This window comes from Ctenopharyngodon idella, chromosome 16, assembly GCF_019924925.1.
Source record: "Ctenopharyngodon idella isolate HZGC_01 chromosome 16, HZGC01, whole genome shotgun sequence".
NCBI classification, from domain to species: domain Eukaryota; kingdom Metazoa; phylum Chordata; class Actinopteri; order Cypriniformes; family Xenocyprididae; genus Ctenopharyngodon; species Ctenopharyngodon idella.
In genome coordinates, this window is record NC_067235.1 from 10,058,749 (window position 1) to 10,086,159 (window position 27,411).

The window sequence follows — 27,411 nt, forward strand, 5'->3', positions numbered from 1 at the left end:
ATCATGATCATAATTGTATATTCTTTCATAAATATGAATTGCTGAGTCATTTTAATTGGGTTGCTTTCTGAAATAGTTAGTCTGATTATAGTTATTCTTATTAAGTTACACTACATATTCTATTTCTATTCTCAATTTTATATGTGCACTGGAAAATAGCTCTTAAGGTTACAAAGAGCTACATTTCATGATATGCTAACTGCTATGGACCGACTAAAGCAAGAAAAGAAAGAGAAAAAGAAGGAGGGGGAAATTAACGTTGTGTTTATTAGAGAGGCATAAACACTAAAAGACAAAAAGGTATGAAAACGAAAAAAAATAATTCAAACATCCAAACTGAAAACTGACAAGAGAGACAGTAGGAGTAAACAATGGGGAAAACAGTGGGGGAAACAGGGGCTCAAGTCAAATAACATTCCTCAAGAGCTAATCTGCCAGATTACTTGTTAGTACCTTTGAAACATATTTAAATATTTTAAACAAATCAGAAGAAAACAGATTAATCATTCAATAAAATGCTTTAGAGTAGTCTGTAATTCCTAGGCTTTAATTTTGGGCAGGCAAAGTCAGACTGTTTAGCTCTACTAGCTATAACCAGCAGGGGGCGCTAGAGATGTAATTATGAGAGCACCAAGGTAGCTGTAATCATGCTGTGATTAAAGAACATGACAAACTACAATCATTTGTAGCTCTGTTATATACAACTAAATGAATTCAATCACCTCACGCCTTACCTTGGCGTAAAACTGAAAAGCCCCACCAAAATTAGAAGGGAAAGATATACAATCAACTTTGAGGAGGTAAGTATGTTTTTAGCTTTTTTTGTAAATAAGCAACACCATTTTAAAATTAGCCTTTTAAAATATGTATCATAAAGTGCATTGTGGGTAGTTTTATGCTTACTAATTTCTAATTTCAGTTTGCTGACTCATTATTCACTCTCTATATACTGGTAAGTGTGATTTGTCTAAGGCCTTGACAGACTGTAAAGGTTCAGGAGTGACAACCACATTTACATACTGGAGCAAATCCCCTAATCGTTCCGTGTGTATGGAACACGACTTGCTGCCGAAATTGCAATGACTGACACTGCGGTAACCATTGCAATGTTCTGGTGTTTCATGTGCTTGGTATCAAAGTAATATTACAGCGAACAAAGACTCGCTATGCTCTACAAGTGTTGCCATGTCCACTTATTATAAGCGCTTTTGGGCTTGGCTCATAAAGCGATCAAATTTATGGATTTATTAAATTGGGAAGGTGCAATATCATTGGTCATATTTTCAATTTGAAGAATTTGGATTTATTTTGGCTTATAATGTGCTTGTTCTTGTTTTTCTAACAAGATCTGGCAACACAAATGGGTCAAGGTTCATATCTCCTTTCCCAGGGTTTTTTTTCTTTTCTTTTTTGCACTGCGCATGCAGATGTCTGTTTAAATACATCATTAACAACTAGCTGTTTAGTTCGATTTCGTGCACAAAGCATAGAATTTTTGTAAGTGTGTCATTCCTACAGTTCGGTGGATTTTGGACTGGGCAGGTTTGTTCAAAATATTTTTAATATTCAATTATTTTTTTTGTCTTGTCAGAGGGAGAAAATATCTGTCTATCATAAAAAGCACACTGGGGTCAATCTCAGGCTGGTATAACCTAATAACCCTGACCAAGTATTTACGTTTCACATTTACATTCACATTCTATGGAACTTGTACACCCTGTTACATGACAATATAACAATGCAATGCAATGTGTAACAGGGTGGACCATAACAGGGTGGACGTTTTAAGCTAATAAAGGCCATCACTCGCTAAGAAAGAATATGTAAGCAGAAGATTAACATTTAGAAAGAATTTTAAAAGATATATAAAATCTATTAAAAATCAAGTATAAATTGACAACAGAGTGGACATGTTATGTTTTACGCTATTAGATAAATCACCTAAAAATGAGGAAAAGAGTGAAAAGTTTATGATGGATTCTTATTTTTTTTCTTGGAATGCTTTCCCTCCAAGAAATTATGTCACTTCTAGCAAGTCATGTAATTTAGGGCATACGCTTAAGCTTTTAAAGGGTAAATAGCACCGATGTAACAGGGTGGACTGGAGTTTGAGGGACATAAACTCATTTAATGGGTTTACACATTTAAAAATATGTATAACAATAAATTGTATTTTATGTCAATGAGAATAAGTAAGTGCATATACAATTTTTAAATTGATAATTTAGAAATATATATGTAACCTTTATTTCAAAGTGAAGTTGAGAAACCATGTTTGGGGACATGGGGATTTGCCTGTCAAGTTAATTCTTATGTACTAACCATTATGTATTTATGTACATCTATGCATGGAAAAACATGTGGCATTAAAGTTCATTAACATTTTAAATGTAAAATATGCAGTATTGTTTCATGGGGACATAAAATCCACCAAACTGTAGGAATGACCCAAATGCGGTTGTCACTACTTGAATTTTCCGGGAGTTAATTCGGTTGTAGAATGTGGTTGCCACTCCCATAAATGACTATATTTCAAACCAGCAGCGAGGCTGTGTGTGTCTGAAAAAGAAGGAGTGTTGTGTAGACAGATCCTCAGCATTGTGGTGCATTAACGCCCATAGAGCATCAAACAGTAAGAGGGTGAAAGGCCTGGGTTTGGCTCGGTCACCTTCCAGAGGCTTGACAATCTGGAGTTTCTCTGGCAGGTAGGATCGGGCGCTGTAGATGGAGTAAACCGAGTGCAGGGTGCCAAGAGACATGATGCTGTCTGCCGGAGTAAGAGGACCGCCGTCTTCACTGCCACTACAAACATCTCTGTCCTCGTACAATTCGCTTTTGTCTTCTGCCAGGGCGTTGAGTTTACGCTCTCTCTCCTCCTCAAAGAAACGCCGCTCGCTAAGGTAGTTGTCTCGTCGAAGGGAAAGGCGACGCAGTGCCGCCTCCAGGTCATGGGAGCCGGGTGTGCCAGGCGTGCCAGGCTTTCTGTTGGAGTCATTAGAGCTGAAACAAATATTACAGGAAAAAAATCAATACAATGTGTTCCAATGTCAACTACACTCTTAAAAATAAAGGTTCCAAAACAGGGGTTTCGCATTTTTTTTCCACAGAAAAATGATTTTAGGTTCCCCTAAGAGCATTTCACTGAACAGTTCTTAAAAGAACCATTTTTTTTTTTAGTGTGAAGAATATTTGAAAGAGTTAGTTCAACCAAAAATGATAATTCTGTCATGATTTACTCACCCTCAAGTTGGTCCAAACTGGTATGAATTTCTTTCTTCTGCTGAACACAAAAGAATATATTTTGAAGAATATGGGTAACCAAAATGGCCCAGGGCCCCACTGACTTCCATAGTATGGGAAAAAAAAATACTATGGAAGTCAATGGGGCTCATCAACTGTTTGGTTACTGACATGCTTTAAAATATCTTCTTTTGTTTTCAGCAGAAGAAAAACATTTATACAGGTTTGGAACAACTTGAGAATGAGTAAATGATGACAGAATTTTCATTTTTGGGTGAACTATCTCTTTGATAAATCTAAAGAACTCTTTTTGTTGAAATGTTCTATGGATGGTAAAGGTTCTTCATGGAACCATAGAAGCCAATAAGGAACCTTTATTTTTAAGAGTGTAATGAAAAACTTCCACACACACATTTACCTATTTACCTAAATGTAACGACTTCTATTGTTTTAATATTAATAGAATCAATAAAAAAAATATCAAAATTCTTACAAATAATGTTATAGCATTATTTATAACAGTACGATAAATGACAAAATTATATTTATAATATAAAATAATAATGATATTTTGATACTATTTAATGATACTATTTTTAAATAGAAAACTGAAGTGACACTAATGTCAAAATTTAAGTGAATTTTGGCGTCACAATATTATAACATACAATATAAAGAAAATTGATATTTATTTTGAGATTTACTATTACATCTAACAGTGTTATTTAAATTATTCGTGTTTTTAAAGATGAATCAATAATAACAAAGTAGTTATAGTTACTACAGAGTTACCCAAAGACTAATCCAAACCATAAAAGTAACTTAAATGACAACAACTAAATACAGTAAAAAGAGTAAAATTGTGAAATATTATATACATATAATATACAATAATAATAATAATAATAATAATAAAATAATAAAACATTTTTATATATTTTAAAACATAATGTATTCCTGTGATGGCAAAGCTGAATTTTTAGCATTATTACTTCAGTCTTCAGTGTCACATGATTCTTCAGAAATCATTTGAATATTCTGATCTGGTGCTTAGTTATCATCAATTATTAAATCTTAATTATTCCAAACTTTTAACTGGTATTGTATATACACAACAGTTCAAAAGTTTAAGGGTCAGTAAGTTTTTTTTAAAAAGAAATTAATACTTTTATTTATCAAGGATGCAGTAAATTCTACATTATTATAAAAAGATTATTTTTCACATACAGTAAATGCAAATTGTCCCCAAACTATAGTTAAGTAAACACGCACAACATGTTTCTTATTGCTAATCATACTGTAATAATATTGCTCAAAAAGGTATGATGGAAAATCATGTTTGCTGCTCTTACCCATCTTGAGATGACTGGGTTTCCAGCAGCATACTGTTAGTGCGGTTGTCCATTTCAACACCGTCCCCTCCGTACATGCTGGATCGGGGTGTGCTCAGACAGCTAGAACGCCTGGAGTTCATAGAGGATGTCTGATTGGACCCTGGGATGTTCATAGGGGATGGGCCCATGGAGCGTTGCCGAACCGTCTGGTTGATGTTACGCACTGTCTCGAAGACACGTTTTGGGTGCAACCTGAACAAAAATTTAACGCAATCACTTTTCTTAGTCTTTGATGGATTACAATGTCATCCTTGGAGGATTTGAAACTACAAACTGATGAAACTGAAAATGTTACACGAAATAATTTTAAACATAAAATGCTTTGTATTTAAAAATATACAAATATATATTTTATATTCCTCTAAATTTGACTCTGCATGTAAATACAGAATATGAGACATATAGGCAGGACACACGAAATGACACACAAACATACCTTTGTTCCTCTACGTCTGGATCAGACATCTGAATCTCTTTCCTCATGGTGCCTTCAATTTCAGCAGCTAAAGAGTCCTGTTACACACACAGCACAAACACACCATTAGCCAGGTGAATAAAAGCGCTAGTGTATGCATTTATCATTATTTGTGCATTTATTTATCAAAGTATTGCTGTTATACAACATGCTAAACTGCAGAATGTTCACCTATTTGTAGTCAGACAAAGACTCAGTGTTCTGCTTACTGTGTAGGACACAATGTATACGGACTACTATTTTGTGAAAATACTATGTGAAACAGTATGCTGTACAGTAATAAATGGTTTAAAAGTAATATGCTTCTGTGATATCACACAATCTCATTTCCATGTTTAATTCTTAGTCTTATAATCTTGGAAATAAAAATGATTATTTGTATTTAAATCTAATTTTTTTGTAAAGATGTCTTGAGCAGTCACAAAAGATATATTAAAAATCTTAAATCATTTTACTTTGGTTCATTCGTCCCATGAAACAGAAGGTCAAGTTGAGCGCACTGCATTGCAAGATACAGTATTAAAATAAATAAAATACAAAATTACAAAAAAAAAATACAAAACTTTGCATTTCATACTGTATACATAATGCATACTATAGTATAGTAAAGTAGTATGGCAGTATGCTTTTCTGAACACAACACTTCATATGTAATTTTATTTATTTATTTATTAAATAATAATAAAATAAAATAAAATGATCACTACAATAAAAAACAAAATACAGTAATTATAATACAAATGTAACTATAATACAAAGATAAAACATTATAATATACAACACATTAATAATAATGAATAATAAATAAATAATTAAATAATAATAATATATTAGTAAAAAAATAAAATTTTAATAAAATAACAAATTATGTTCTTTTTTTCTTGTTGTCTGTTTCTCACCATGGGGAACAGGCCGAGTGAGTGGAATCGTCGCGGTGTACTGAGAGGCAGCGTTTTATTCCTGAAGTTCTTCAGTTCCTCCTGAGCTTCATGAAGCATCTCCATACACTCGGCATACTTATCCTCCAGCTCCCTCAGCTAGACAAAGAAATAGATGAAGACTGAGATAAAGAGACTTAAAGCAGGTAAAACAGCAGTAAAAATCATTTAATCAGTCATATATCATGGATTCAATTCAAATCAAATAATTCACAACTTTTTTATTATTAATTGTTAAATGATGCCATTTTAGTTTAATTCGTTTGTGAATATGCTGGTAGAGATGTGGTATGTTTGAAAGTGTGTGTGCATGTTACCTCTGCAGTTAGTGCTCTTTGGGCGTCTTTAGCAGCTCCCAGATGCTGGGTGAGCTCTTCATTTTCTAGTGCATACTGAAAAATAACAAACATTACACATGAATAAGTGTGCTTCTTATAACTGACAGTACTAGCTAAATGAAATGAGATCCAAATAGAAAACAAGATCAATTTTAGCTTAAATTACACTAAAGAAAACTTTTCCAGTTAATTAAAAAAAATAAATAAATAAAATTAGCATTATATTAAATAATATTAAAACAATATTAATATTATTTTGGCATTAATATATTAATGTATTATTATTATTATTATTATTAATAAACAGGCAATGAATTAATTAAAAAAACTGTCTCTTAACATTGTTTAATTGCTACAACTGTCATCATGCTTATTGTAATTTTTCCCAATTCATTTGTACACAAGCCTGTCTCTGACTAGAACTATTACGTACTGTAGGAAAATTATTTCCCACGGAAACAGTCAATTATATGGTTAATAGTTCATGGACGCTTATTACATATTTCTGCAATAATTAACATTGTAAATCATGCATATATATGCATACATACATTATATATATATATATATATATATATATATATTTTTTTTTTTTTTTTTTCCTTTTTACATACATTTATAACATTATTATAATTATGTAAAGAAGAAAAATAATATTTTTTATGAATCTCTATAGAGTGCAGCAGTCGGATTCCGGAAGTAAAAACTCAATTCATTTTCTCCACAAGGAAATTGATTTTGAATGGTAACTTATAAACCTTTAAAGACAGACCTACTGTGAGCTACGAGGTTGTTAGTCCATGGTATTTACTTCTGTTGAAGCCAATAGTCCACATTATTCCAGCATATTTTTAAAATAATTGTGTTTAACAGCGGAACTCCTTGTGAAAAACGATAGTACGAAAAACGACCGCGAATGACATAATCCAGTCGATCTCTCTACGGTCTCAAACTACTGAATGTTTGTATATATACACCGATCAGGCATAACATTATGACCACTGACAGGTGAAGTGAATAACACTGATTATCCCTTCATCACAGCACCTGTTAGTGGGTGGGATATATTAGGCAACAAGAGAACATTTTGTCCTCAAAGTTGATGTGTTAGAAGCAGGAAAAATGGTCAAACGTAAGGATTTGAATGAGTTTGACAAGGGCCAAATTGTGATGGCTAGATGACCGGGTCAGAGCATCTCCAAAACTGCAGCTCTTGTGGGGTGTTCCTGGTCTGCAGTGGTCAGTATCTATCAAAAGTGGTCCAAAGAAGGAACAATGGTGAACTGGCGACAGGGTCATGGGCGGCCAAGGCTCACTGATGCACGTGGGGAGCGAAGGCTGGCCCGTGTAGTCCGATCTAACAGACGAGCTACTGTAGCTCAAATTGCTCAAGAAGTTAATGCTGGTTCTGATAGAAAGGTGTCAGAATACACAGTGCATCAGTTTGTTGCATATGGGGCTGCATAGCTGCAGACCAGTCGGGGTGCCCATGCTGACCCCTGTCCAACATGCTCCAACAGTGAGCACGTTAGCATCAGAACTGGACCACGGAGCAATGGAAGAAGGTGGCCTGGTCTGATGAATCACGTTTTCCTTGACATATTTTGCAATAAAATATATTATATTACATATAATCACATTTGTAAATTAGCAGTTTTATATTTCTCCATTGTTTTTAATTTGATTATGCTGTTCGCAGTGCTTCATGGGATTGTAGTTCTTTCCCTCACTCAAACCGTTAAATACACAGTCTGGTACCTCTGTCTTTTTGTCCGATTTTCAAAACCTTTTTCGCTTCAAATCAAAATTTGTAGTGTTCACCTCTGACTGGCTTGGTTCATGGCTTATAACTCTTTAACTAAAACTACTTTAAAATCCCTATGGGAAAAATGAAAAAAAAAAAAAAAAAAAAAGCTGAAAAGGGTATATTTGCCATGTTGTATAGCTGACTTCTGTGTTCCTAATCTGGAAATGTAAAAAGGGTGTCTCTGCAGGATGCCATAAATGACCAATCAGAAACAAGTATTTCAGAGAGCCATGTATTAATCATGTCTACTGGATATAGTGAGGAGAACTCACAGATTTGGCTTTTTTCTGCAGGTCCACGATCTGAGAGAGAAGGTGTGTGATTTCCTCTTGTTGGCGAGAGGCATCCTCTGTTTTCTTAGCCAGCTCCTCCGCAATGGTGGAGATCTGTATGTTAGCATCTCCTAAGGGGAAAAAAAATACACTTCATGTCTAAGACGCCACATTCAAATACACCTTTGGTAAACACAAAACGTGGAAAGTCCCTAATCCCCTTTAAAGGCACGTTATACAGTTGACTAACCCCTTGGTATCTGAAGTCCATGACTTTCTTAACTGCACTGCTAAGCTACAAGAGTGGAACAATAAGGTAATGAATAGCATAAATGAATTTAACTAGTACAGGATGGGTTGTAGTATCAGTTTACACTGGGAGGGAATGTGATCGTTGATGGTGTAATAGCTGGATCTACTCACTGAGCTCTTTAACACAGTCATTTACAAGCTGTTGTTCTTTTTCTTCATACGAGATGGTCTCTGTCTCCAAGTGATTCGCCTGTAAACACACACACACACACACACACACACACAAGCACACAATAAAGAATGATCTGAATAAACAATGGAGGCATCATTTTACATGGTCGCTCCTTTGTTTTAGGGTACTTGTCAGAAGAACAGGTTGTGTCTTAAGTGCCCATATTGTAGAACAAAACAATCAAGGTAGAATATATATTTACAGAAACAGGCAAAAGCAATAGAGTTACCATATAACTCCGTTTACACAAGCTTTTTGTTTTCATGTCATGGCCCAGTTTTACGGGGCTCACATACACTGAGAAATGTTATACAGTGATGTCTTTAGAATTGGGTTCACTTTCTAAAATGTTTGGGTGTGAATAGGTCTTGTGTGGGTGTGGATGTAGATGTAGATTTCATAGTCAGTGAGGCATGGAATTCCATCTGTCTGCTGGGGTCAGATGCCGGACACATGTCACTGCAGATCTACAGTTACAGTGAGGGGGGCAATACAGTGAGAAAGAGCTACTAGGTGGGTGATAAAAGGTGATATGACCAAAATTTTATATTTACTTTTAAATAAATTTTATTTCACGATAATGATATATGTGACCCATACTGGCAAAATGAGTCGGAATGTGCACAGGTTAATTTTGAGCTACAGGCAAAACAAGTAAAAAAAGGTTTTCACAAAAATTTGTTAATTAATACCTCATCTAGTGATGCAGATGCTTCAAATAGCAATTAAAGATATAAAAGTATCTTTATTTGTATGTTTTCTGAGAGGAGTACCTTTCCTTTGTCCATGAAAAATGCCGTTTTTCTCTGCTCGCATCACCACTCGCGCTTCCCCTCAGCAACTTCCTCAGTCCAAGTTTGGTATCGTTTTAAAGCACAGAATTCCAACTTTGTGAATTTCATAGCGAATTTTTGATGGCATGAGTCTGAACCAATGAAATGTGATTTTCAAACTCATGCTGATTTAAACAAATCAATCTTACTAGCGCTGAGTGACATATCCGAAACAAAATCAGACAGCGCGCGATCCCAATACACACATATACACAGAATTACAGTATTTCAAAATATTGGAATACTGAAGTAAAATTTTGAAAAAAAAAAAAAAAAAAAAGCTGAATATATATATTTTCCTATTGATATTTAGGGATTTTAAGGTATGGTTGCTTGGTGATTTTGCTTTGGAACCTTCAGAAAACTTTAACTCGATTTTTCTCAAAATTGACTTTGCTCACTCCATCGACTTCAAACAGGTGTAGCTCAGTCATTTTTGTCAGATTCCAACAAATCATACACCATTTTGAAGGTTTTTTAATAAAGATTGAAAATAACTAACCCATTTTTGAAATTTTGCTCATTACGACTCGTTTTGCCAGCACAGGTCACATATATTATGATGGGTTTTTTTTTTATATGTATTTTGTATTTTATTTTATCTTTGTTATTAAAAATAAGAACAAAGATGCAAATTGTGACACTGTCACATAAAAGACATGTTTTACTGCTACATTTATTACAATGATTTTATGTATAATAGAGTTTTAATTGGTTTAAGTGTTTTTTAGTACATTTTATTCCTCTTATTTTAAGTGTGTGTGTGTCTTTAAGAAGGTATGGTTATATAGGAACTACACCTATATAAGAGAGCAGCATGGCAAACAAACAGACAGTCACTACATACTTCAACTTCAATGGTGATCACTGATACTGGATTGAGGAGTTTTATGGTGGAGTCTTATGGACTTTCCCTTTCAGTCACAAACTTCAAGCCTTTTGGATTATCACTTTATTGGACTATATATACACTGGTAGACATTCACATTGGGACTTATCAACACATTAGGATTCTAATGAACTGTTTTAGGGTATGGTGCATTGAACTCTATGCTTTTAACAGCCTTTGTTTTCCTAGTTTTATTGTGTTGTTTTAAAGTCTTATGTGATATTGTAAATACACCATTCTTATCCACTTTAACCTATGTTTTATGTCTCATTATTTTAACACCTGACTACTCACACAGTAAAATCTGACCCCATTTGTAACCCAACTGATTCAGCTGATTGTTACAAAATTACAGTACAAACAATACGACTAATACAATATAAGAAAGATACAAATGAAGTAAACAGTGCTTTAATGTTTTCAGGTATTCTATTTTACAGTAGCATTCTATCAATTGAATCTAATTTTTTTTTAAATCGAATCTAAAAATTGAAACTAAAAAAACCCTGTTGTTTATTATTTGATTAACATTAAGGACAAAGACATCAGCAGGTATAGGCTGCTGTCACTTTAACCTGTTACACATCCAATTTCGTTCTCAACTCTTCACATTCACGTAAGACATAACTGACTGTTTACACATGAATATTCACCAAGACGGGCGTTTTGACATCATTTTGTGTGTATTTGACTGTTTAAGTCGCAAAGGAGAACTCAATTTGAGACTGCATGCTCTTTGGGGTGTGTGTCAGTCATATCGTTATCGTTCTAACGTGTCAGTAACTTTAAACAGTCTTGAGCTGAGCAGATATTATACACGGAATAGCAAAATACCACCCAGCCCTAAAATCTGATAAAGCTCAATAAAAAGTCAGAAGAGCTGGTGAATTTCCTGTATTTCTAATTCTATAATCCAAAGCTGTATTTTTATATAATTATTCTACAATTATTATGACCACATATTAACTTAAAGATGAGAGAACATGAACTATTTTCCTTTTAAATGTATATTTAAATATATATTAAATATGTACTTTTCCTTTTTCTTTCTCACACATCTAAGTGTATTTTATTATAGAGATTATTATAAAGGTATTACAGTTCTTATTTTACTAAAGCACACAGATAATGCTCAAATGTCTTTATCCGAGAATGAAGTTGGGTACATATTGTGTTTGTCTTGGAAATGTGATATGCCTGAAACCCTGATAAGTTTGACTGGAGGCTGTTTTGAATAATATAATACAAAACATTCATTCATTCATTGAGCAGTGGAAGGACGTGAGGTCAGGCCTCACTCTCTTACCTCTGATCGCAGGACGATGTTCTCTTCCTCCAAGTCCTGGAGTTTTTTCTGCAGTGAATCCAGAGGGAGGTAAGTTGGGAGCGTGAAAGACGAGTCATTTCTGCGAATACTGCAAATAAAATAAAATAAAAAAAATTACAGACTGATGTGCCTTCTTCAGTACACAGAAATATCCTCACTGAAAATTCCATATTTAGCTAGATGTGTACATTTGTCAGGCAAAATAGAAAAATAATAGTATCCACATAATTTGAGGTATCAATCCTGCCCATGGCACAAGTATCAAGTAAATCTGTTGTCTAATATATGGACTCACGGTGTGGTAGAAGCAGACTCTCCATCACTCTCTTCAGCTGCACTTGTGTAGAACTGCAGAAGTTCATCCTTCATTGAGAGATCATGACGCAGCTGAGACACCTGCATGCACACATACAAACTCACTGTATGATCACAACAATAACCGTGGACTCAAATGGAGCTCAAACATCCAGCTACATATATAGACTGTCAACACATTCTCAACAGGTACTTTAATTTCTTCTTAAAATATAAATGTTAACTTTTAAATTGTATCTGCATGGTTTCCTACTATTCCTGTCTTTATTTATTCATGTTTTTATTTATGTTCAATGTCAATTATCATTTATTAATGTATTCTGCTAATAAACTGCTAATTTTAATTGGTACAATTTCCCATGTCAATATTTTTTTTTTTTGTATGGTAAACCCTAATAGAGGCTACAAGATATTATAGGACCAAGCAGACAGAGGGGTAAAGCACATTAAATTCATAGTTATGAAGCTTTAAATTCATAGTTATGTTCATTTAAAACAGGTTCAGTCATCTTCAAACAGCCAAAATAAACAAAAAAAAGTTGACATTAGCCAGCAGGCTTGTTTCAACTTTCCTTTTTCTCATCTTACCTCTTCTCGTATGTGCTCCACCTGTTCTTCCAGGAAGGTGTTCCTCTCACTGAGGGTTTTGTTCTTTTTCAGCAGAGACTGGCCAATACGTGCTGCCAACTCCAAATCCCGCTCTTTCTGAAATGACATATAGAGTGATGTCATAAGTTTCTGTTTGATTCACAGTCACATTAACAAAATGTAGGCAAAATTTTGCAGGCAAAAGAAGTCCATTGTCTATTGTCAGTAGTTTAGCGATATATGATATATAGCGATATAGCGATATATGCATCACAGTTCACACAAAACTCACTTTTAAACCAAGCAGCTTTCCACTGGATTTGCGTGACCAACTTGAATATGAGCGAAATCGCTGAGGAACTTTTTCACCCTTGTGAATTTCCAGATTGTGTGAATTCCTATTGAAATTACTGGAATTCACCCACAAAATTTTGCTGAGCAACGGTAAATATGATTTGTACCTTCAGCATGAGGCTGTCAGTGACTTGGGTACATCATTATTATGTTTTACAGAAATAGCCGAATACACTGTAAATGGATTAAAATATTCCTAAATAAATAATAATATCCCGGATATTACATCTAGCCATCTACCATAATTATAATCTCCCAAAAACTTATGGAAACATCACCCAGTGCAGGAATGCAAGACTGTGGATCATACTTATGTAATTATTAACTATTATGGTACATTGTAAGAGCTACATCACAACATGTGGGACATGCTTTAAAAAAAAAAACTAAACAAAACAAAACAAAACAAAACAAAACCCTTCACTCTATATTTTATTTTTAAATGGCTGCTATGACCCATCCTCCCACTTCACACAGCTTACCTCCTCCAGGAGACGTGTCACAGCATCTATGTCATTATATGTCTTAGTCATCTGGCCCACTCGATCAGCACATAGAACTATGGAAACAGAGAAATGAAAAATGACAAACTGAAAAATGTAAACATTTCTAAGTTAAAGCTACATTGTGTTTAAAACACAAAAGTATCCGTATGTGATATATGTAATGTCATCAGTATGCTACATGCTTTTTACTTGCTCCCTTGTGAAAAAGTATACTTGAGCATATTTTTTAAAAATGGGGGCTCGTCCGGGATCATAATAGAACCCTGAATTTCTTTCAATAATTTTTTTGAGTGTGTGTATTAGTATGTTAGACAACACATCAATATAAGTGCACTTGTTTAAAGTTCAACAAAATATTAATACATTATTTAAAGTATACTTTAATGTAAATATATTAATTTGACATTTTTACAAAGTGCAGTTTTTAAAAGTGCACTTAATTGTGTCAGTCATGAAATATACTCTAAGTACACTTAATTGGCCTTTTATTTCATTAATATTATATTATCTGCAAGTACAGTTTTCTAAATATACTTTTAAGATTTGAAGTACACTACAAGTGCACATCCAACACAATTAAGCACACTTCTTTTACACAATGGATGACACATGATTCTGATTCCCTTTGCATTGACTCCAAAATCCCAAGTGATACAAAATGATCAAATAATGATTTATAAATTGATGTGTATAAATATGCACTGAGACTATAACATTAAACAGATGTTTATATTCTTTTACAGGTCCATTATATATATTCTTTTGTTCTTCCAGAATCTAATCTTTGCTATAATAGATAGATCTCTTCTCCCAAAGGAGATAAAATGCAACCACCACCATCATATTTTCTCATTATCAACAGGTCAGCATATTTCAGCTTATAAATAGCTCAGTGGATTTATTGTAGTCACATCCAGCAGATCTTCCCTGCCTGTCTGTTTGAAGCAAAGCATAATTAGCACAATATAATATGCTTACAACCTATATATAAAAAAAATCTTATCTTATCTTATCATGCAATCTATTTCAAGTCCAAAGATAAATTTAACAATTTTACAGATAACACTGAGCAATATAAACAACTGTAAAACATAATGGAACTCCCATTTTTTCTACACATTAAACATTTTAAAGCTGCAGTGTATAATTTCTGTGCCACTAGAACCACCAAAAACAAACAAACAAACAAAATGCAAAATTAATCAGTCATTCCATTGTTTTCACAAACAGTTCTAAACTCTCTAAACTTTGGCTGGCTAGTCAGGAAGGAAAAAAAGGCCACAGTTTTTACACTATTAGATGAATGTAACTAAAATGGCTTCATCTATAGTATATTTGTCATTTGTAATATATTAAGCTGTAATAGGAGAAGGAATTTAACAATGATACACTGAAACACTTTCATTGGCACAATGAACACTACATTTACATATTTGCTGTACTGCTGGTGAGAAGGCCATATCACAATGATAATGCTCCCAACGGTTCAAAAGCGGCACAACTACAGAAGCTCTTTAAGTTAAATGTGGTGCTAAAAATTTAAATGCAAAGCAGACATTTCCATCTGCGTCACACACAGTACAGAACGAGCACAGACCAGCACCTGAATCCAACACCCAGATATTGACCTGCCAGCAACACCCAGCCATAAACCACACAGAAACATTCCTGTAGCAGCCCTCATTTAAACACACACCTGCTCCATACTGTTTTTCTTCTCCTGAAACAATCAACTCTATAATAATACAGAACATTTTCGGTGTTATTATTTGATCATGGTTAAAAATATTTATTCAGGAACTACACATGCTTTCATTATACTGTAGGTTAAACTTAGAACTGTGAGTCACACTACAACAATGGCTGATAGGTTTACCATTGGGCCGTATCCTAACAAACCCACCCAATACATCTTAAATGGTGTTGCTGGAGTGATATTGTTCTCATAATAACTTGTGAACTACTGTTGTCCTGGTCACAAATCAATACAGAACAAAGTCCTAAAAGGTGAGCATTTAATAAATGATCAACCACAAAAAAAAAAAGTAAAAAGTAAAAATCATAATAAATCTGTCTCACTTAACAGAAGCTTTAAATGCATAAAATACCAGATAAAAAGGGATAACAACATGGAGAGAAAGGTGTTTAAGCTTACTGACACCAATGAATTTCTTTACAAACCTACTATTATAATTAATACTTTTAAAATGGTTGGTTATTTTGAAGAAATCTACGTAATAAAAAATAAAAAATAATATAAGGAAGGTAAATAATATGTATACATGGTTTAAAATATTTAGACAATTCCCATTATGCAAAAATAGTCATAATAAAGAATGAACAGGGGTGTTTAATCTTTTGACTGACAATGTATGTGGCATGTTGTTATGTATTACAAAAATGTAAAAGACATCTCAAAACCTCACCGAACATAATATATACACCATTTATAAAATGGTTAGTTCCTGTCCTTGATTCTGATTGGTCACGATATTCACGATAAAACACGGCTATGAATCACTACACAACACCCTTAGCAACCACTCTTAGCAACGTAAACTGTTTGTTCTCAATTGATATTGTGCATTGAAGCTTACTGTATTATGTAGAAGAGTATTGTGAGAAAATATCAAGTGAGCGAGTTTATTACCTGCATTAAGATTTAGCATTTTCCTTCAGGTCAGTAATATGTTCATAATAAAAAATCTGTTTAAATGTCCAATGTATTATCCTGTCCTTTTAACAGTTAAGGGGTTTTCCCATGTCTGACAGCGCTAGTCAAAGCATTTGTCAGTTGCGTCTTGTTCCATTTTTTACAACAATTCAGCCTTTTCAATGTAAAAGTCTTCGCTACTGACTGACACACTCATAAAGACAGTCTTTGCCGCCATCTAATGGCATAATAATGTAACTTCTGTTGCTGTTCACGGTCAGGGACTGTTTTTTCCGGTGGAAGGAAGGCTTTAGTGAAAGTTTACTTCATGAAAGTTGCATTGATACATATTTTTGGCTTTAATATTTGTATTGTATTTTATAATATTTGTATTTTTTAAAAGCAATAAGGTACTCGAGGCTAGTGCTGTATCGTAAATAAGTCTCCACTTCGCGTCATGCCTAACAACGCCCTTTAGCTATGACTTATTCACGATACAGCACAGCCTCTCCTCTCGTACCTTATTGCTTACATATCTCACACCACATTTGAAGGATATCACATTATATACCTTTCACGGTTCAATGGTCATCACAACAAATTAATTTGCTTAGCAAGGTTTATTTACATGGGTAAACACTCATATAAGACCAAGTTAGACTATTAACAGCTGCTGGTCTAAGCTCCCAGGACAGTGTGTTTCAAACTAATTTTTCCATCCACCAGCATGGGTAGAGATTTACTTCAATTACCTCGGTACCATGACGCTGAACACCAGACAGAACAACAAACGAAGATCAACCGTACACAATGGCCATGCCATCAGATCAGCCCCAATGCACAGAGATAATTATTCCCATAGTGTAAACTGGACACAAAGAACGCAGCCAGCCATTAAAAGCTCCCGCACGTCTTGTTTAGGCTGTTAATAAAGGTGACTTTCTTCGCCCTGAAATAACCTCCAATAAAAGTCAGTTTGCACTCGTGCACTTACAGAAATAAACATTCCCAGCTTTTAAATAGCAGCTGTATATATAATGCATTATAAATGTATTGTTAGTGAGTTATAAAAGGTATATGCTTTATATGCTTTATAATAAATATTGCAATTCATTAGGATATAATCGACTTACTGATTGCTACACTGCTAAAGAGCATAACGCAATAAAAAAATAAATAAAACACATGATATATCCCATAGAATTTTGCATTGATCATGTGTTTTAATCCATTACACAGTATAAAAATTAATAAGGTACTGTAAGTTTGTATTACAATGTATTATAACTGAGGTTACAATTACTAATGAGAACATACAGCTGATTGTTGTGAAGACGTTAACCCTAAAATGCACAGCTAACTCCACCTAGAATTTACATGTATATGCATATTCTTTAAAACCCTGCTTGTTTTATCAATATAAAATACATTTGATAATTTAAAAAAAAAAAGAAAAAAGAATAGAGTGTCTGTGTACACCAACCTCAGGTTGCTCTGGGCTGACTGTATTAAATATGAACATGATATTTAACCTATGATTTGCCTGTAATTACATACATACTGTATATATACAGATAAAAAAAGAGGAAAAAATGACAGACAACCAAAAACTAGCAGAATAAATACGAAAACAAGTAGTTTGTATGATTAAACACACCTTAACTTAGGAATTACTGAAATTTCAGGACACACATACACGCACACGCACCCCTATATTTTTTCTTCAAAAAGTCCTGTATTATTCAGTCTTTCATTTTCACATTTAATTCAATTACTTGTCCTTTCTTTGTAATTAATTGTGAAATTTACTAACAATTTCTGAGTGAAAATTTTTTCCAATGTACTGCTAAAAAATAAACTTGTGAGACACAAAATGTATTACTATTGTACTATTTGTTATTTATACTTATAAATAATAAATAGTAAATGTATCATAAATAAATGTACTATTTATAATTACATTTATTTATACAATTTATATTGACATTTATTACTATTGTAAATTCCTAATAATAATAATAATAATAACAATAATAATCTGTTAATAATAATAATAATAACAACACATTCTTATTGTTATTCTTATTATATTCAACACCAAAGGCAATGGCTTTAACAGAGTAGTTTATAGAGTACATAAACAAACCCTTACAGAAGTGTAAAAAAAAAAAAAAAAGGTAATATTTACATTAAAGAACATTTTAAATAAAACTTTTGCCTAATGATATTAAAATCAGGGCAGTATTAAAGTAAAAAAGGAAAAACAGGGTTGATATAGTCAATTATTACTATAGTTATATAATGGCATACGTGCAGTGCATGCTGGTATGCATGTTGTACCAAAATGAGTGTATGTAGTGTTGACATGATCAACCTTATGAAAAGCTCTGAGACAGTGCACTTTTATAATAAACCCAAGCAGCATGTCATGACCTTAATTAGTCATTATAAAAGCTAAATCACATTTTAATACTTGTTCCTGAAACTTTATTAATAATACAATGAAACCAAATGGTTCAAACTCACTGATATCCTTATAGCTTTGACACAAATAAAGGTGTTCTAACACAAATGACAGGCTGTGTGTTTACACTCACATTGAATAATATGAAATACGAATAGTGATTAGATCTGGGCAGAGAGAAACCCAATAAGAAGGGGAATCTGATGTGTACGTTTTAAATGTCCTAACAAGGTATGTCATCACCAACCAAGGATGGAAAAACCTGTTTAGATGGTTGCGATTTCAGACTAAGACATTCTTGAAAGTCATTGAGTTACTTTGACAGTACGTGTCTTTAATAACTTCTAAGAGGATCAAACTGTCAAAGGGCACAGGTACTGTACCTTGCTCCAGCGTATACGGCTCTGCATCTTCATCATCCTCATCATCAGCACTGTTTGAGCTTAAGAAAGATGAGGTAGATATTTCCAGTATCTCTGAAGAAGAGTCAAATTCAAAGTACTCCTCATTAGAGCAATTAAAAGGCAATGCCATGCTATCACTGGGCTAGTTACGCCCAGGCTGGCTCAGTCGTCTCAGGTCCACAGCCATGAGTGAGACTGTGATGTTGGGCTGGACATATAACCTCAAAGATCAGATAGACAGTCTCTGACTGACACACACCTGTTACAGGAGACTCAATGCTCGGACACTACCATTCTCTACCAAACAGCAGGTGAGGTGTCACTAAAGTAGGAAGAAAATAACGAATACATTTTTGCAGATCAGTCTGCATTTATGTATAGGATTGAAAAGCTTATGAATGAAAAAATGAACAGATTGCATAAGGTTTTATGTCAAGACTATTCTAACTTAAAGGAAAATGTGACCCCCCCTTCTGCAGAGGAAGGAATGGTACTTTCCACCGACGCACCATGGCAACTTATCAAGGCGTGACTGAGTTGTTTGACTACACCTGTCATGTGGGCGGAGCCTGTTTATATTCCCTGATGAAAAGTTTTCACATTGCCATAGAGAAGGCAAACAGGACATTTGACACAACAGGAACTATAAAGGAAAAACAAAAAGAGACACCTGTACATATACACACACATATATATATATATATATATATATATATATATATATACACATACATATACATACATATATATACATACATACATACATATATACATATATATATATATATATATATATATATATATATATACACTCACATATATACACACACATATATATACATATATACATATATATACATACACATATATATATATATACATATATATACATACACATATTTATATATATACATATATATATATATACACACAGTCAAACCAAAATTCAAACCAAACCAGACACCTTGAACATTTTATTCATTATTACAGTTTATTCACTAGTTTAAAAAAATGATAATAAAATATTAAACTGTGTCAGAAAAAAATAATCTTAATTATGTCAGATAACACTTAAGAAAAACATGGTCAGGTCAAAGTGTCTGAATAATTTTTGGTCCCAAATTTTTATCAATTTTACTGGTAGTCCACTGTATGAAGAATTTTCGGGTATAATACGTCACAGTTTACTTTATTTAGCTATCCTCACTTACATAAATGAACTATAGTGTCCTGCACACACTAGTAAAAAAATATAAAACATTATATCTAGTGTCTGAATAATTTTTGTTTTTATATATATATATATATATATATATATATATATATAAAATATTTATACATCTGTTATAATCGCCTCTATAGACCAGAAATACTGTGAGATCTAATGAGAATTACAATAAAAAAATAAATAAATAAATACACCCTAATTTCTTTCTTTGAATTTGGTATGTAATGTGACCGTGTTTTGTGAGATTTACTTCATTTCCAAACCTACTACTAATTACACCATTTTTAAAATGTAATCTCATGAGTATTCATATGTATTTTACGTCAAATGTGATTCTGCCACACATACATTTACTTTGTTTGTATGGACACTAAAATGTACAATATTGACGTGTCGACAGCATTTCTAAAACATTTATGCATGAACAACTTAAAAGATGTACAAATGTTAATCCTTATTGATTACATTAATCTTTAATCTACAAACTCCTATGTATAAACAATGACCAGGCTGGTTATTTCTAGATAACTTGCCTCATAAAACTAAGAGCTAAAGAGAATTTCTTTGGAACGTGCTGAATCGTTTTAGTTCATGATAGCGTTATGGTGATAGACTTTACCCTTTAAACTCCAACAACCTTACAACTGGAGTGTGAAGGCATGAGATGTTTGATAACAGCTGTACCTCTACACTTGTGCAACTCCACCTAGTCTAACAATGTAACATGAATCACACATTAACAATTCAGTATGCCTGGGTTTGTTGTGTTATCACTCATTTTTCTTGTTACATTAACAGAATGCAAATGGCTTACAACTGCAATGCAATCTGCGGTACAACGTGGGCCTTCTGACGAACTTCATTCATATGGAGAAACAATAGCGTGACAGGAATGGTGTGATGGCACAATGGCTGTGGCCATGAAGGAGGCGGGATTCTCTTTAGTGAGAACTTAACCAGAGCTAAGCCTTTGTGCTTTAGCTCCATTGAAGAGGAAAATGGAAAAGACAGCCAGAAAATGGTGAAGAATATGCTGAAGGGCTGGGAAAACTTTAAGAGGGGAGGAGAAAGAGAGAATGGGAGTGGGAAATGCAAAAGAGGTCAGATGAGAATGAAAAAGAATGTGTGTAAATGTGTGTGTGTGTGTGTGTGTGTGTTTGTATTCCCCCCCGCCCACCCCTGCTAAGGTAATCAATATGCTGTGCGCGAGCGATAGAGACCCAAACCACAACACAGAATGTGGGTCATTGAAAAGTAAAGTCCTGAATAGTATACTGTATCACCAGCTGTACATTATAAACACAAACATCATATCATCACATACACTGAGAATTATATACAAAGCTAGTTTTCAGTCAAGTTACTGATGTTGAGATCTGAAGAGCAAAACATTCACAGAACTGCTGCACAGGGTCTGTTTCAAACCAAATATATTTAGATCACCTCTTAAAATAAGAAAAACAAATATATGTGAACAAACTGCAAGATCTGGGCACTTGTGATCCACATACAGTAACTGCTGCAGTATGTCTATCAGTGAAAACAGCAGAGCATTCTGAAGCACTTAACATGATAAACATCTCCTTATCTTGTCTATGAGCCATTAAACACATACAATATTTACGTCTCAATAATCTTTAACACCGCAATCTCAGTCTGAAGGATTTCTGGTCTCTTTGCCTGTCTCTGTGTTTGAAAACACGTACAAGTTTCTTACAAAAATGTATTGCTTCGATTCAAAAGGCCTTTATTAACCCCCTGGAGCCGTATGGATTATTATTTTTTTTTTTATAATGGGTGTTCCTATAAGGGTGTGATGTCACATGAAAACTATGAATAGCTTGGTCTAGTTTTATGCATGATGGGATGTCTAACTGTTATGATGAAGAGTGTTTGGTACAATATAACATCAGTTCCTTAATAAAACACTTAAGCAAACTCACACCATCCGAGGTGCAGGTCAAAGACAGTTGAAATGGCACCCACAATTCTTATCTTGTCAATGAGCCATTGAACACATATTTACTTCTCTAATAATCTTTAACACGGCAGCCTCAGCCTGAAGGATTCCTGGTCTCTTTGCCTGTTTCTGTGTGTTTGAAAACACGTACACATCTATCTAGCACTTCTGCACTGTTTATCAATGTCTTTACACTAGATTAAAATGATCCATCTCTGTGATTGATTGATGTTTTTATTTGTTCCCTCTATTTAGATAATGTGATAAAATCGAGACAGAAAGCTATTCATAAAATCCATCACAGACCAGAATAACAAATAAACATTGCATATGCACAACTTGTCACCAGAACTTGCATAATACGCTGCATGGAGACACAACACAACAGTAAATGACTGGGATTAAAACAGTGCAGTTTTATGCACAGGATTACGTAACCATTCCAATATTAAGGAGAAAGATTACAAGGAAGGAAGGATAAGGCGGCGATCAGTCATCAGAGACCAATAAAACATGCAGCAGGTCTAGATAAGACTACAGTGATGTGATATAACCTGCTGCTTGTGAAACAGACGGGGTGCATGACTTCATAAGGTCAACACATCATCGATGGCAAAGGCTGATCAGCGAGAGGCCGCGTTGATTTAACAGAGCAGAGCATGACTAAATGTCTGTGTGAACAATCATTTAACTGCTTTGAAATAAGGTGCACAATGATATAAAAAAGGGTTTTGAAAGAACAACAGATAAATGAGATTTGATGTAACTAACTAGGATGTAATTGTAATTTAAACCTGAATACAGTCATAAACTTGTCTCTCCGCTTTCAGACTATGAGACGAGTGAATAAATGTGGTTATTGGGCAGTTCTGCTGAAAAGCAACCCGTTTCAATAAGCTTTATGGGTAAAACGTGATCATAACATCATAATGCAGATCATGGATGGACGGACAGACAGATGGATGGATCCTTTATGGAAGGATGAATGGATGTATGGATGGAACTGGATGTATGGATGGAACTGGATGGATGTATGGATGGAACTGGATGGATGGATGGATGGATGGAACTGGATGTCTGTGTGAACAATCATTTCACTGCTTTGAAATAAGGTGCACAATGATATAAAAAAGGGTTTTGAAAGAACAACAGATAAATGAGATTTGATATAACTAACTAGGATGTAATTGTAATTTAAACCTGAATACAGACAGTCATAAACTTGTCTCTCCGCTTTCAGACTATGAGACGAGTGAATAAATGTGGTTATTGGGCAGTTCTGCTGAAAAGCAACCCGTTTCAATAAGCTGTATGGGTAAAACAACATCATAACACAATATAATGCAGATCATGGATGGATGGATGGATGGAATTGGGTGGATGGATGGGTGTATGGATAGATGGATGTATGGATGGAACTGGATGGATGAATTAATGGATGGGTGGATGGATGATGGATGGAACTGGATGGATGGATGAATGGATTGATGAATGGATGGATGGGTGGGTGTATGGATGGATGGAACTGGATGGATGGGTGAATGGATAGATGGAACTGAATGGCTGCATGAAACTGGAAGGATGGATGGATGGAACTGGATGGATGAATGGGTGGGTGTATGGAACTGGATGGATGGATGGGTGGGTGGGTGTATGGGTGGATAGAACTGGATGGATGATGGATGGATGGATGGATGGATAGGTGGATGGATGGATGGATGCATGGAACTGGATGGATGGATGAATGGATGGATAGGTGGATGGATGGATGGATAGGTGGATGTATGGATGGATAGGTGGATGGATGGATGGATAGGTGGATGGGTGGATGGATGGACGGATGAATGGATGGATAGGTGGATTGATGGATGGGTGGGTGGATGGATGAATGAATGGATGGATAGGTGGATGATGGATGCATGTATGTGTGGGTAGATAGGTAAGATGCTGTTTGGATCATTCTCAAAAATCATGCTGGATAACGTTCATCAGGTGGTACACACATTTGTGAATTTCATGTCAGCTTGAGTGGTGATGTCATTACAGCAAAAGACATTGTTAATTTTTCAATTAAACTTTTCACTCAAGCTGAGAAAAAAAACAAAAAAAAAACAAAAACAAATTATAAACAGTTGTCTCAGTCTTGGACCCCACTGTATATATTTTTATTTAGTCACTGCACATGCACTTCTGATCCTTTCAGCATTATATAAAGATTGTGACTTATTAATTTAAGTAATTTTAAAGCTTTGCCCTGGTGCTGAGTCTGATGCAACACCAGAGCTGAAAGGCCAGCTACCTCACCCTCAATGTTACCTGCATCATTCTTATGTCTTGGCCCAAATCTTATTTCGACATTCACAGTCTCGTCCATGGCAGACCATGTAACTAACCAACTTTCTGAAAGTGTTTAATTCACATGGGTAATTCTCCTCACCCCTCCGCCTCCTCTCTCCCCCTTAGTGGCAGCAGACAGGATTTTTCCTTCTTACCGTCAGTGCACTCTTCATAGTACCAGTCCAGCTCGTAGTAATCTGCCTCCACGAACCTCTGCATGCTCAGTCTCCTTCAGCCGTGAGCTGCAGCCTCTCCTGTCCACCGTCTGAGGTCACACACGCATACAAGTACCCACGGCCACCCATTCTCCCAGCAGCTCGGTAGCCGATCTACCACTAACTAATCACAATGCATTCTACACACACAAGGTCAGAGAACAAGGGATGATAGAGAGAAAAATGCAGTGTCCCTAAAAGCCAACAGTGTTGCGCAGGAAACCGTACTGCTATAGTCAAGGTTGTATCACACTTCGGAGGGCGGGGCTTACCCCAAAAGCCAGCCAATCACAGCACACTTCATCATAGCTGCTCTGGTCTTCTCTAAGCATTCGTCACAGCCCAACCCCGTCTCCTCATCTCTCTTGTTTCCAAGGCGCCTCCCTCTAGAGAGGTTGCCATAGCAACTGGCTCTGACTCCAGGCTGTGTTGGTGTCTGCACGTGCTCTGTTGCTTAACTTTCCCTCTGTTTTTTCTCCATCACTCTTCCATTGATCTTTTCTGCCACACATATAGCAGCAGTAGTGATGCATGCATGGAATATTTCATTTTGCTGCTCAGCTCAAGTGTACAGTAAGTGGCTGGTACAGTGATGGCAGGTGTTCTTGTGCTGTCTGCCTGCCAAAAGTAGCAGCTGACTCTCTGCAATTCACTGTGCCAAGAACAGCAACAAATATGCTGGTGAAAAAAAAAAAAAAAAGATCTCAAAAATCCTTGCTTCTTTATTCTATCCAAAGGCTTGTTATTCTTTGCATTGATTTAATTTGATACAATTGGTTGTTTGACTCCTCTAATCACCACAAGCTAATGGTGTGAATCATCCAATCACAAGCTTGCGTTCAGCTGTGATGTCATTTTCCTGTGTCGTCGACCTGCAATTGGTGACTTTCCAGTTGCCACCTCATCGGCTGATACCGGCAGCAGGCTCATACTGATGACATCATGCTGGTTGGATAATGGATTTATGGAGTTGATATGATATGAATAATTGGAGGAAACAAAGGGGAAAATCATGTCTATAATTACCATGGCTGATTTAATTATATATATCTAATTTTTTTTTTTTTTTTTTTTTTTTTTTATACATTAAGACATTTTTTTATGACTATGAAAATAGTTAAAGAAATCAATCATTATGTTTGCTGTAGTTTCATTTTTTTTATTTTTTATTTTATTTTTTTTATGTCAACTGGCTCATTTGATAAAGCCATGAGGTGAAAAAAAAAAAAAAAAGCACAAATTAAAAATAAATCCAATTCAGTATCTTACAAATGTATTTCACAATTGAAATAAAACAAATAATAATAATAATAATAATAATAATAATAAAATAAAATAAAAAATAATTTGAAGTAATACATTTTTTCATACAGTGGTGGTCAGATTTATTGGCACCCTTGGTAAATATGAACAAAGATGACTATAAAAATGAAACTGCATTGTTTATCCTTTTGATCTTTAATTCTTAAAATTAGCAAAAAGCTAGCCTTTCATTGAAAGAAAATAATTGAAAGTGGAAAAAAAAAAAAAAAAAAAAAAATCACATTATGAAATAAATGTTTTTCTCCAAAACACGTTGGCCACAATTATTGGCACCCCTAGAATTTTTTATGAGTAAAATATCTATGAAGTATATTCACATGATTCATATTTACATTTTAGCACACCAGGGTGATCAGGAACATGATATTGTCCAGCCATGACTTGGAGTATAAACATGAGGAAACACAAAGGCCAAATTCCCTAAATCATTTATCACAACGAAGAATATAGTTCTGATGTGCAGCAAAAGATTGTTGAGCTTCACAAAATAGAAAATGGCTATAAAAAAATAGCTAAAATGTGTCAATGAGCACAAAATGAAGCTTCTGCCATCTGCCATCGTCCCAGTTCCCTGACCTGAACCCTAAAGAAAATGAGTGGAGTGAACTGAAGAAGCACCAACATGGAGCTGGGAATTCTGCATGAAGGAATGGTCTCTGATCTCTTGTCAGGTGTTCTCCAAACTCATCAGGCATTATAGGTGAAGACTCAGAGCTGTTATGGCAAAAGGAGGTTGAAAAAAGTATTGAATAAAAAGGGTGCCAATAATTGTGGCCAACATGTTTTGGAGAAAAACATTTATCTCATAATGTGATTATTTTTTTTTTTTTTTTTTTTCCCCACTTTCAATTATTTTCTTTCAATGAAAGGCTAGCTTTTTGCTAATTTTAAGAATTAAAGATCAAAAGGATAAACAATGCAGAAAAACGAGAAAAACATTTATCTCATAATGTGATCCCCCCCCACTTTCAATTCTTTTCCTTTAATTAAAGGTTAGATTTTTGCTAATTTTATTAATAAAAGATCAAAAGGATAAACAATGCAGATTTATTTTTATAGTCATCTTT

At 34.5% G+C, this 27,411-nt stretch overlaps 1 protein-coding gene across 5 annotated transcripts in view; it reads right to left on the reverse strand.

Moving 5' to 3' along the window:
- The window catches only part of trak1a (trafficking protein, kinesin binding 1a), a 72,377-nt gene that overhangs the window by 8,472 nt on the left and 36,494 nt on the right, over window positions 1-27,411 (reverse strand). For 3 of the 5 annotated variants that reach the window (XM_051865113.1, XM_051865110.1, XM_051865114.1), the window contains 11 exons: window positions 13,737-13,813; window positions 12,901-13,017; window positions 12,293-12,393; window positions 11,977-12,085; window positions 8,888-8,966; window positions 8,465-8,595; window positions 6,365-6,439; window positions 6,009-6,146; window positions 5,071-5,147; window positions 4,593-4,826; window positions 2,669-3,000 (listed from right to left, as the gene is read on the reverse strand). In XM_051865113.1, the coding sequence (XP_051721073.1) occupies window positions 2,669-3,000; window positions 4,593-4,826; window positions 5,071-5,147; window positions 6,009-6,146; window positions 6,365-6,439; window positions 8,465-8,595; window positions 8,888-8,966; window positions 11,977-12,085; window positions 12,293-12,393; window positions 12,901-13,017; window positions 13,737-13,787 (1,444 nt within the window). In that variant the 5' untranslated portion in view covers window positions 13,788-13,813. Of the gene's footprint in view, window positions 1-2,668; window positions 3,001-4,592; window positions 4,827-5,070; window positions 5,148-6,008; window positions 6,147-6,364; window positions 6,440-8,464; window positions 8,596-8,887; window positions 8,967-11,976; window positions 12,086-12,292; window positions 12,394-12,900; window positions 13,018-13,736; window positions 13,814-19,260; window positions 19,513-24,961; window positions 26,134-27,411 lie in introns of those variants that run through there. The other 2 variants (XM_051865112.1, XM_051865111.1) reach the window with 2 other exon arrangements.